This window comes from Aphelocoma coerulescens, chromosome 1A (assembly GCF_041296385.1).
Source record: "Aphelocoma coerulescens isolate FSJ_1873_10779 chromosome 1A, UR_Acoe_1.0, whole genome shotgun sequence".
NCBI lineage: Eukaryota > Metazoa > Chordata > Aves > Passeriformes > Corvidae > Aphelocoma > Aphelocoma coerulescens.
The window spans coordinates 68,060,730-68,073,675 of record NC_091014.1 but is presented as its reverse complement, the minus strand read 5'-3'; the positions used below and the strand labels follow the sequence as shown (position 1 = coordinate 68,073,675).

Below are 12,946 nucleotides of genomic sequence, written 5' to 3'. Positions count from 1 at the left end.
GCAAACGTATCTTACTGCAGAAGGGGAAAGGATGAGGAGGACAGCCACCAAAAAGACCCCAAGAGATAAACACCTCCCAAAGAGCAGATACAGTGTCCCTTAAAATCCACCAATGACCACTAGCCAATGGCATGTGCTTTACAAGTTAATAGCAAGTCTTAAATGCTTTTTAATGACATTTTCTGTCTCCTCAGACTTCAGGCAAGAGGTTTTCCACTACTAGGTACTTTCTGTTTAGTTGCTGTAGAAAAGCTTAATCTATTTTAAAATGAAAATGGAGTTTCAGATTGTGTGAAAATAATTTAAGAAAAGCTGTAACATTTCCTTTGCCCTAACTTTTAAATATTGATGGCTCTGTAGCAGATGTTCTTTTGCTCCTTTACTCAGTCTGTCCCTCTGCTTTTGCACAGATCTAAATTACAGGAGTGTTTTTCCTTCCTTGCTGCACCAGCACTTTTATTCTCTCAGCTTTTTCCCTGAGAGGAAAGCTTTTTTCTCAGCTTCACTGCATTGTTTCCCACATGAGAAATTACTTGATTGCAACCTTGACTCTGCCACATGGGGTTTCTTTTCTTAGGTGCTCTGTTCAGCCCTCACCCCTGACACACCAAGTAAAGTTCCTTCACCCCATTTCACCCCAGTGTTTCTGTATTTTGCCTTGGCCTCTCTGATCCAGTCTGCCATGCTGTTGCCATGTCTCTCCTGTGGAACCTCCAAAGCCTGATAGGTCATCACAGCAACCCCTTGATAAGCATTCAGGTTAAATGTATATTATTTTGGGGAGACTGATCCCCTGACAAATGCACTTCCAACCAAAGCAAGGTGAACATATTTTGTTCTTGCCTATTTCTTCTTTTTGGTTGTTAGTATTTTCACTGATTCCTTTTACTGACTTTTGGTGGGTGATGTGCTCTTCAAGGCAGGGGCCATCCTTTGACTGTATCTTTGTGCTTAAGAGACAGCTGTGGAAAAGAGGAGAATGTGAATACATCCAAAGGGAAGGTAATCAACTTTTCAAAAAGCCTACTGGTGTCATTTCCAAAGTGACTGCAGTCTCTGAGGGACACTCAGACCTCTGTCTGCCTGTAACTTTCAGGCATCACTGGGAATTTCACATAAGCAAATTCAGATACATTTCTTTCATAAGGTATTTCTTTCATAGTTAAATTAAGAGCCCCAGCTTTTCTTACTGTACACAGCACAGGCATCATCATGTTTCCAGGCTTCCTCTGACAATGCAGGACAGCGGGATCCACGGGAGATCCTTCTTTGTTGTCACAGAAACCAAATAATCGGCAGCAGAAAAAACTGCTGCCATGCTGGCCTGTCCCCAGTGCACGCTGCTGGAGTCCTGCCAGTTGAATCACAGCCCAGCCTGAAGTGGGTGACTGTTTCCCTGTCTCCCTGTGTCCCACAGGCAGGCAAGGGGATCCTGCGCACCGTCATTGCCAACAACGAAGCAGTGGCAGACATGATTCCCGTCGACGTCGCCATCAACCTGACGCTGGCAGCCGGGTGGTACACGGCTGTGCACAGGTGGGAGGGCATCCCTCTGCGTGGCATTCCTGTTTGGCCACACTCCTGGAATATTTGGTCCCTTCACCAGCACTTCAAAGGGAACCAGGAGCTGATTAAAAACCCATGCAAGAGGCTGGTTGATTAATTTTCTGGTTGGCATTTCCTCCCTGTGGGTGGGCAAGGACTGAAAGTGTAGAAGAAGCAATAAAGGCAGGGTTTGGAGTTAGGAAATCTCTAAGGCTATGGGTGAGAACCTCTTTCTTGCCTCTCAGAAGTCACTCTTCTGAAGGCCAAGAGCTTTGCAGCAGTGGTTTTTTGGGCCTCCTTTCCACCGAGTTGCTTTTCAAGAGTCTTCTGGAGTTTTCTTGGTAAAAAAGCTCTGCGTGTTTTCCTTTGGAAACACTGCACAATATAAATATATTATGGGCTTACAGGTTATGTGATCTAAAAAAATCTCCCTTTTTGCATTGTTGAGAAGGGTATGTAGAAGTGACATTAAGGATTTAGGCTCTTTTCCTGTCCTGTGAACCTCTAGCCTGGTCTTTAATCATTAGGTAGGAGTACAGAGAATAAACCACATTCATTATTCTGGAGGTTTATGCAACTCTTGAGAGATCAAACCCAGGCAAATAAAAGGCAGAAGTGTTTTACTTTGAAAGACAGAGTACGCCCTCTGAGCTGAGAGTAGAGCTACATCCAGTAAGCTAAATAAGGATCCTAAAAAGACCTTGAAAAGCAGCTCACCAGCTTTCCCCTCAAAGCATTATTAGGAAACCACCAAATTAAAACTGCAGTTTTCAAGTATACAGTAAGAAAAATGCTGTATTGATGTCATCACTTGACACCCTTGGCAAGGCAGGCTTAGGTCAAGAAAACTGTTTGATTAATTCTTGACTTATGTTGAAGAAAGAAATAAAACCAGTGTGATCCATGTTTAGTTCCACACCACAAAACCCAGACGTTGTTTGGTATTAAACTGGGAATTTTCTTGAAATTGATTGATTTTGTAATCCCTTCCCTAAGAAATGTACTTTTTCTTCACTTCTCAAAATAATACTTCTTTCTGTTTTCCAGACCAAAAAACTTGCTGGTGTACAACTGCACAACAGGGGGAATCAACCCTTTCTTCTGGGGAGAAATGGGTAAGGTCTCATTTAAATGGAGAACATCCACAGTGTTCCTTGCACTGTCAGATATCAAACAGGCTTTGAAGAATTGTTTCCACTGTTTAGGTGGCATTCAGTGTCTGCCATTCAAACTGTATTTTTTGGGGCCCAGCTGCTGTGGATGAGGGTCCTGTGAGGAAAAGGACACTTACAAACCAAACCATTCTAGGATTCTGTGATATTATGGAAGCAAAGTGGTCTTTCTTACCCATCAGAAAATTCTGAACAGAAATAACAGGTGTGCACTTGAGGAGGAAAACATTGAGATGACACGTGGGCTTCAAGAACAGTTTGTATTTTGATCGTGAGTTTTGTCAGTGGAAAAAAAATCAAATTACTTTCATGGCTGACTTTTCTTCAAGGGAGGCAGAGGTGAAAGAAAGGGAGACAGATTCTGACACCCTTGCAGAGAAAAACTCATGCTGAAGCCAAGCAGCAGAATTTGTTTCAGTTGTATACTGTGAAATACTGTGTACAGTCAGTACATTCGTGGACAGATGTACAGGGCCTGGTTTACTTTCTGTTGCCCCTGCATTCATATCTTTGTGGTTTAAATACTCCATCTCTCAGCCTTGGCTTTGCTTTTCTCCTTGCATTATTTACATGGCAAACTAAGTCAGCAGAGAATCAGACCATAATTGCATTTACAGAATAATTGTCTTAACCATGATATTTGATCAAGTGGCCTAGCAGGGAGGAGGTTTCAGCAATTGGCTGAGTGCTGAGAACATCACACCAAGTTCTTGGATTTTTTTTTTTTTTTTAATGAGAGATAAAATGTGGTTAGTCACAAATCTTCTGTGGCTTTTTCACAGGAGTGGGTGCAAAGCTCTTCAGCTGCTACTTCAGCAAAAGCCACCATAGCACCACTCTCTGAGGCTTGCCTTTCTTAACCCTTTTTCAGTGTAAATTTACTGATGAGAACAGCAATGTATTAGTGCATTGTCTTTGATTTTATTCTGTTCCTCTGCTTAGGACTGTGAATTTAGCCATGAAATCACCTGGGTGCAGCAGCAGCAGCTTCCATGAGCAGCTCAGCTGTGTGATGGGACTGAAGGCAAAATTTTCTCCTTGGGTGACACTATGAAGCTCTTTCTACCACATATTGTAGCCATGGTTTTCCTGAGAGCAGCATGCTTCAGAGAATTAGGAGGGAGTATTAAAGTGAAAAATTTTGCCTTTAAAGATGTTGCATGGCTGAAGAAATGAGTTTGGGAAAGATTTACTGCGTCACAACGTTACGACTGCAGTCATCCAGTCTGAATCCTCAATTCAGTCTCCTACCAACTTCTTTTTGGGAATAGACATAATTCTGTTCAAGGAGTCAGGGTGCGTGACTGGTCACCAGGGTGGGAGGGTCCTGAGTGTCTGGAAGCTGCTGAGAAACCAGGGAGGGGAATGGGAGTCAGCTGGAACGGGACTGAGCATTTTAATGCAAAGCAAACATGGGGTTTGCAGAGGGGAGTGCCTGGGCTACCTGGTTAGGCCAGGTGACACCAGGACCTGCTGTAGGAGTCACAGGTGGACACAACAGAGTAGGGATTTTTCATGGGGAGAAGGATCAAACAGAGAAATTGAGGCTGGATTGGGCTGAGGATACTGAGGGTTGGGAACAGAAGTGACTGAGATGGTGCCGCTTTGAGTACCAAGGTGATGAGCTTGGAGGGAGGGAGGGAGGGAAGAGAAAGATACCTAGAAGAGAGTTTATACCTAAACATTCATTGCAAGGCAGTTCCTTCTAAAGCTCTCCAGACGCAGATAAAAACTCCTAGTGTTAAAAGGAGCCTTAACTGATTTCTTTTCCAAATAATGCTATGCCTTGGGCTTTTTTTTTTCCTTACTTTCTTATTACTTTCCCTGCTGTTACAAAGATGTGGTCAAACAACTAAATTTTAATTTGAAGAAGCACATTCTGCTTTGCTGCAGTGTGAATCTGGTTAGTCTGACTTTGTGAAGTACTTGCAGTTTCTCCTCAAAACGAAACCCTAAAACAGGCTGGAAAATGGTGTTCAGGGTGGCAAAAATGAGGTTCAATTTATTCTTGATAGTCTACCTGAGTGAGACCTGTGTCTGATTCTCCCCCTGCAGAACCTGCCTTTGAGCTGTAGGATTTGCTGCTGCATTTTTGTGTTGAGGTTGGAGGGGAAAGACCACCCACCCACTAAGTTGTTGCAGTAGCTTCTAGAGGTGACAAAGTTCTGGTTTGGGGTTCTTAGAAGAAGTACAGCGAACGTCACTACCTGAAGTGCAGTAATGAGCTGACCACAGACACTGGAGAGTCCTGTCTGAATGCTATGATTGGAATCTGCTTATCTGAGGATGATCTGGATGTTTCTTGTCGCTTGCAAATTCTCATCTGATTTTCTATTTGTAACATAAGCTTAGAGACTAAACTATAATATGAGCACAGACTTATGTCGTTAACTCTCAAATCAATTTTTTAAAAAGTGAAAAAAGCCCACATATTCTTCTTTCTTGAGCTCACTGGTGCTCAGGAATAGGAGCACCATCTGTTTATCAGTCCCTAGGATGACAGTCTTATCTACTGCAGTTCTATTAAGCCTCTGCAATATGCAAATGCCCCAGATATGCACATCTAGATGCCAATTTGTGGCACTCTGCCATTGGCAGAGCTCAGACCCAGCATATTTTGTGCCTTAACGTGCAAAGGGAATGGGAGATTCCCACCCTATCATTTGTTTTCAAGTTAAGAATGCAAGACAGTTTGCTGCCTTAGAGCATCCAGAGGTCTTCTGAAAACAGGCAGACTTTTGGTGGTGGTTCAGATGTGGTCTGAAAGGATGTAATGAAGTCTTTTTAAAGGTACCCTGTGTGTGTAAGCCACAGACTAACTCAGACATCAGCCCTTTGGAAAATCTGCTTGAAAATTAGAAATGTCATTTTTATTTCACGCTAGCAGATCAAAGTTTGCTTTCAGTGATATAAAGAAATGTTAGCGCTTACCAATTTCTTTAACATCTGCTGCAGGTGAAAGAAGAACTGCAGCTCCTTGAAGCTCCCAAGCTGCCTGCTTTTCCTCCTTTATGTTCTGGTGCTTTGGCAAGGTTTTTCTCTGCCACTGTTACATCTGGAGCAGGATTGGGTTTCAAATAGACAATAGATGGAGCCGTCAGTTGTCATGGCAGAAGGGACAAAAGCGTGTCCAAGCTCTGGTGACACAGTTCAGAGAGCTAAGGGCTGGAGGTGTGAAGTGCAGTAACTTGGGCTGTGCTGCACCATGGTTATGGCCAGCTGGAAGTGATTGCCAGTGAGAAATGCCTGTTTCCCTTGCAGGGCAGTACGTCATGTCCACGTTCAAAAGAAACCCTCTGGAGCAGGCCTTCCGAACACCCAACGCTCACATGACCTCCAGCTACTTGATAAACCAGTACTGGATCACTGTCAGCCACAAGGCACCTGCCATCCTCTACGACCTGTACATGAGGCTCACGGGGAGAAAGCCCAGGTAAGGAATGGTGCCCTCAGCCTCCTGCACTCCTGTGGAGAGCAGAGCTTGAACCAGCAATGAGAACTGGAATCCTTGAGCTTCTTCCCGTTCCCTTGTCTTGAGGAAAATGAGGAAAATGCATAGCTGTAGCTAAGCACAGCCTAGGGCTTGCACCCTTCCCACCACCTGGAGAACAGAACATCTTTTGAACTCAGTTTTACACATTTGATAGCTTCCCAAGGCAGAGGAGGACTGGTAGTCCTCTGTCTTCTCTGCATCCAGATCTCTACCACTTCAGCTTTCCAATGGGATCACCCCTATCTGGCATGAGCTTGCATAAGGACTTGAGACTGGCAAGGTTTAGAACATACCAGTTAATATTTTTTTTCCCCCATAAATCAGATGCCTAAGTAGCTGTTTCCAGCCCTGAAATCTAGGAAGCAGTTGTTTCTGAGTATGATTAAATTCTAATTGTATTTAGGAGGGCAGTTCACTGTTACAGGGGGTATTTGAGCCCTGGCAGTGGTATGGCTTGGAGGAACACCAATATCCATGTCCCATGTAGAAGGAATCCTCTTGTAAGTAACATTACTCCAGACATTTGTCCTCCTTTACTCCCTGCCACCACAGAGCAGGATTTATTGTGCAGTGTGAGAACAGGATGCCAGCACCGTGTGGATGTCAGCTGCTCTTGTGCTCCTCTGCTAGCTAGAAAGCTGGTTTCAGCTGTTTGCAAGGAAATCCCTGGCATTGCTCTGATTTATCCCTGACATTCTGCTACAGAGGCAGATCGGTCCATTAAAAGACTTCCAGTTATCCAAGAGGAAAGAATTACCCTAGAAACAGAGGTAAACTGAAAATGAAGCTGGAATATCCAGTCTTTGTTGATATGGGCAACAGTAAGGTCTTGGCACTGCCATTAAAATTGACATTTCTTTTCATGAAGTTGATTGGCATTATTAACCAGTGGACACTGCCTGCCATGCTGTAGTTAAATGTCAAACAGACCTCAGGATGATCTTCTGAACTTTTAAGATTTGCAACCTCAGCAGAGGTGACTCACCAATGAAGTTGTGAGTTTTCCAAGTTGTTGGTTTGGTTTTTTTTTAATGTAATTCTCCTTTTCTTTTTACACACTACTTCAGCTCATCCAGGTATTGCTCCCGTGTGGTAGAAAGCACAGTAGTAGCTCATTGTTTCTTCTTTTCTCAGCTACCTGATTATCAGACCTTTATGGTCTGAGGGCAGTAAACCACATCAAATAATAAAAAAAGAGGCTTATTTAGGTGTAAACTCGTTTCACATAAATTACCAGATGTCAAGCAAAACTGCCCTAAATGGTTCCTGTGAGTGCTGCACATCCATCCATGACTTTGAGCATAATGTGGTTTATGTCCTTAGTAGTCTCCTGGGGCAGTCCTGTCTCACCTGAGGATGTGCTTGTGCAAGGCTCTGTATGGGAGCAAATACAGAAATCATTGCTGTAAACAGTTTTCTGGAAGACAAAACGCACATCTGAAGTGTGGTTACAGTGAGAGCTAATACTCATAAATTTATTCCTCTTAGTTCCTCCACAGCAGAGGATGAGGCTTTCTGTAAGAAATCTTTGCCATGTTTCTACTCAGTTGATGTTTTTCAGAAGGCCTTTCCTTCGCACTAATTATTAGTCAGTGTTTGGAAAGCGGTCACAACATTTGAGCTCAGGCAGTTGACATGAAACACTGTTTTTACACACACCTCTTCAGATCATAGAATCACAGACTGCTTTAGATGGGAATGAACCTTAAAAGATCATCCAGTTCCATCCCTGCCCCGGGCAGGGACACCTTCCACTATCCCAGGTTGCTCCAAGCCCCATCCAACCTGGCCTTGGGCATTTCCAGGGATGGGGCAGCCACAGCTTCTGTGGGCAACCTGTGCCAGGGCCTCAGCATCCTCACAGGGAAGAATTTTTTCCAGATACATTAAAGAGTTGATTCTCTTATCCTTTCTTTTTTTGGCAGTTTCCATTAGTCCTAAACACTTTAAAGATTTTGGGGAATCAGCTTGAGGGGCAGCTTCAGATCTTTGCAATCTAGCTGCATACTTTTTTCCCCAAGTTCCTAAAATGTATTAAAATATTCACAAAGCTTTGCCCCATGGTGCTTTGCCCTACGCAGGAGGATTAATCTGAAATAATTTTAAAGCAATTCAGATAAACTGCATTCAGTCAGTGTGCACATAATTACTCAGAATGAAGGTTCCTTTAATCTGATGGTCTGCTTTGCTTCTAAAACGAAAGCCACCTTAAGAAGGAGTGCCTGTCTAAGGTTTTAGGGCTCTTTCTAGTTGCTTTGGGTGAGTTGCACAGTTCTGCTCTGAGCTGATGAACTCACTGTGTCTTTCTGTGCTCTGCTGAGGGCTTATCGCCGTGGCAGTCACGTCTGCATGGGGAGAGGCCAGCCTGGCACCATTCTCCCCCGGACTGCTGCCTTTTATTTGTCACAGCAACTGTGTTACCCTTTGGACAGCTCAAAGTTTCGCATGAAAACAGCTCTGTTTTCCACAAAAATCAGCCTTTTAATGCTTTCTCTTGCCCTTACCCAGTCTGAGAGGATGTGGTGTCCTCTTAAAATTGACTAAGCCCTGTACATCACACTTTAAAACAACTGCCAGAGGCCTTTTGTACTCATGACCACTAGGACAACTAAAATAATCCTGCAGGGTAGGACAGCATTACTGTCGTCCACTTTTATATAAAAAAATCAGTAAGAAAAGGCCAAGATACATGAGAGGACCTGAACCTACATTTTCAAGTCCTTAAGCAGTTATGTCCCTGAAGCAAGCCACCAAAGACCTGGAGCTGTTGGAGTGGGTCCAGAGGAGAGCCATAAAGATGGTCAAGAGGGCTGGAGCATCTCTCTGAGGACAGGTTGAGAGAGCCAGGACCATTGAGCATGGAAAGAGAAGGCACCAGGGAAACCTAACAACAGTTTTTCAGTACTTACAAAGCAGACCAGTGGGAAAGAAGGGGAGGGACTCTATAATGGATCATAATTATAGGATGAGGGGTAATGGTTTCAAACTGAAAGAAAGTACATTTAGATTAGGTAGGAGGATATTCTTCCCTCTGAGGGTGCTGAGGCCCTGGCACAGGTTGCCCACAGAAGCTGTGGCTGCCCCATCCCTGGCAGTGTCCAAGGACAGGTTGGATGGGGCTTGGAGCAACGTGGGATAGTGGAAGGTGTCCCTGCCCGGGGCAGGGGTGAAACAAGTTTATCTTTAACATCCCTTCCAACCCAAACCATTCTGTGATTCTTTGGTTCTGTCTGAAAACCAGAGTTGAGCAAATGACTTCTGAGCTCAGTGTCCATACTGCGGATGTGGTCACTGCTGTACTGGAGCTAATGCCAAAAATCAGAGCCTTGCTTTGGTACACAACTCAAGCTTGGGAGCAGAAGAGAATTCCTGTGCCTGAAAGAGAAGTATCCACCTTGGGAACAGAAGCACTGCACCTTTGTGGTGCAGACTTCATCCTAGCTCACACGGGCTCTTCCCTCCACAGTGGTACATGAGGTAGATGCAGCTTCCAACCCTTGTTTAAGTCAGACCATTGAGTTGGACATCAGTGGCAAACAAATTTGCACCTGTGTTGGAGCCAACACTTGAAGCTGGGTAGCTGTAGGCTGGAGAGCTCAGCTGGAATAGTTCAGACTTGCTGAGCAAGTTCTCAGCCTGGTGAGCAGCAGGGCAGTGCTCGGGAGGAACTGCAGTGCTTATTCACCTGGACTGGTGAAAAATGCAAACGAACAGCTTCTGCATAAGGTCAGACTTCCTGCTCACCTCTGCTGCTCCCCCTTGTTTCAGAATGATGAAGATCATCAATCGGCTGCACAAGTCTATGACACTCCTGCAGTATTTCTCCACCCAGTCCTGGAACTGGTCTTCAGATAATATGAATATGCTAATGAGTCACCTTAACACAGAGGACAAAAAGGTAAATATGTCTTGAATATGGGTTGCTAATCTCAGATTCTGTTCATCTGCAGCAATTGTTTTTTTGGGGTTTGTTGAGCTTTTAAATGATATCTAGATGATTGGAATTGATTTTAAGCTGAAATAATTTATTTCAGTAGCTTTCTGTTTATTACAGGAGAATGTTTTCAGGTCCCTTCCAACCCAACCTACTCTGTGAAAACTTCTTCCTCTCTACAAAGTCTTTCTTTGCTGTAAGAGGCAGACAGATGCCTGAGAGCTTGCTAACCATTTGTCCAGTATGAGCACCTAAAATGAACTGGGGTAGTTGGCTCTGCAACAAGTTTGTGTTTATGTCAAACACCAAAGTGACCCATTTCCTGGACTTCTGTTGATCTAGCTGCCAGAAGAAAATGCAGCACAGCTGAGAGTAACAGTGATGCAGAGGCACCTGTTGACTCAATGTCCAGTTAATTTATTTACACATAATTCTAATGACACGTTAAAACTGTGGAAGTTTTAATTTGAATGTGTTTGCCTGTGTGGAATGCCATTTTTCTTCCATGATTTTATGTGTGTGTGTGTGTGTGCAAATACATGTGTTTATAGAAAAGTTGCAACCTGTAAAATAAACACCTTTATTTTCTGCCAACTACCACTACATTTCTGCTTCCTTTGCCCAGATTCCCAGCTGGGTGGGACATTAATCAGCAGCTGTGAAACACAGTCTGGCAGTGCTTGGGAACTCGGTGGCTTTGAGAATCTCAGAGAGAGGGCCTTGTCAGGAACAGAGATCAATGAAGAATTGATGCTTCAAGTGAACTGGTTTTGAACTCTGGTGTTCAACTTTTGCTCTTTGTCTTTAAATCCCAGTTATACAACTTCGATGTTCGCCAGCTGCACTGGTCAGAGTACATCGAGAGCTACTGCATAGGTGCTAAGAAGTACTTGCTAAATGAGGACATGGCTGGCATTCCAGCAGCAAAGCAGCATCTACGGAAGTAAGTCACACCCAGGGACAAGGTTAGGAGCTCCTGGCTGGCTACCTTTGGGGAAAATAATTCTAGCTACCTTGCAAAATTAGTATTGGTTAAAATGGAGATAAAAAACTTATTTCTTATCACAGCGGTTTGTCAGTATTTACAAATGTAGACTAAGGGAATAGTTTGCCATAGCAAGGAATCCTAAACAAGTTCCTCACTCATGGATCATTTTTAGGAGGTTTATAAGGACCTCAGGAATGGACTACTAACTGCCTCAGATGGTGTGCTGTGGTGCAGTGATAAAAAGGGCTCTCATAAAAATGAAACAAATCTTGAGGTCTTTAGGTGTCTTTTTTCCCTTGGTCAAGCACTGGGAACATGAGAATTAGAGACCTGCAGAAACTTTTGCTTTACAGAAAGAAGATAGGATCATGAGGATCTGAAAAACTCAGTAGTACCACTGAAATTGATGCTGTAAACTAACCCACTCCCCCCCAAAAAATAAAAAATGCCAGTGCTGCAGTGTTGCAACGGTGAAGGCCATTTATGATTGTTATGTAATTTCACAGCTCTAAAGACAAGGTTTCACCCAAATATGAGAACCTTGCTCATCAACTCCTGTGAAGTTATCTCTAGCCTGCCCCAAATCCTGCAAAGTGAGAAATAGCCAATACAGGAAACCAAAGCAGAAAGTATTGGACACAGACTGTCCTAAAGAAAAACCTCTCCACATGACTTTTTGAGTGTACAGAAAAAGAGAGAATTCCAGTACAGCTATTCCACCTGTCCCATGAACTATTCCCTGTGCACCAGCTTCAGAACAGTCCTTGGCAAGACCAAGGACTCCTGCACAGCGTCTCTGCTAAAACAGGAATGGCAAAAAGCCCAAGGGCCACTTGTGTATAGGATTTGTTCCCGAATTTCACTGTAGGAAATGGAGGGGGCTGGTTGTTGTTTGTGTGTTTCTTGATAAGATGCCTCTTTCCCAGGCTGAGGAACATCCGATACGCATTCAACACCACCCTCCTCGTGATCATCTGGCGCATCTTCATCGCGAGGTCACAGATGGCTCGAAACATCTGGTACTTTGTGGTCAGCCTCTGCTACAAGTTCCTGTCCTACTTCAGGGCATCCAGCACCCTCAGGCACTGAAGCCATCCATCAGCAACCAGCCTCTTCAGAAGGACCTCCATCTCCTCTAATCAGCAACTGTGGGCTTTGGGGTCTGAAAGTAGCAGAAAAATCCACTCCCTCCAACAGCAGCTGTCATTTATTGTGCACTGTTACATGCTCACCTTTTTAATTTAACTAATGCTTTAATACATGGTGGTCTTTTCTTCCATAGGACCAGGCCGATTTTTAAAGCCATAACTGAAGCTTTAGGAACAGGTCAAGCTGGGACCCCCCATCTAGAGTCTGATGTGCAGGAGTAAGGATTAACCAAAGTCATTGTCTTCCCACGTACTACTCCTTAGGCTATCTTAATCCCATCTTCTTCCTCAAAAGAGGCAAATTTAAAGCATGACCTTGAAAGAAAAGGATGCCACCAGAGAAGACCCAGCCAAGGAAATTAACCTGTAAGTGGTCTTCCTAAAGCAGCTGCTCCTTCCTTCTCATTCAGTGAAATGGTACCTTATTGAAAAAACAAATTGCACCTTCTCAGTTTTTCAAAACTTAGGAGAGGGAAAGATCAGTCACATGAGGCCAGTGAACACATGGAACAGTTTTCAGATCTTGTCTTGTATTGCTGCTGAGGACTGATGCTTTCAAGCCATACCTGAAGACACACATAGAATTCATGCACCTGTGTTAACTCTGCTCACTCATAAGCTGCTTTCTTACAGAGAGGTCTTCTTTTCTCCCTGTGGTTAACTTTT

General features: G+C 43.8%; 1 protein-coding gene across 1 annotated transcript in view; it reads left to right on the top strand.

The window, feature by feature from the left end:
- Positions 1–12,413, top strand: part of FAR2 (fatty acyl-CoA reductase 2) — a 119,296-nt gene extending 106,883 nt beyond the window's left edge. The window contains exons 7-12 of the mRNA XM_069003416.1: positions 1,418–1,536; positions 2,593–2,660; positions 5,979–6,150; positions 9,979–10,108; positions 10,960–11,087; positions 12,059–12,413. Of these exons, the coding sequence (XP_068859517.1) occupies positions 1,418–1,536; positions 2,593–2,660; positions 5,979–6,150; positions 9,979–10,108; positions 10,960–11,087; positions 12,059–12,221 (780 nt within the window). The 3' untranslated portion in view covers positions 12,222–12,413. The remainder of the gene's footprint in view (positions 1–1,417; positions 1,537–2,592; positions 2,661–5,978; positions 6,151–9,978; positions 10,109–10,959; positions 11,088–12,058) is intronic.
- Positions 12,414–12,946: the final 533 nt, after the last annotated feature.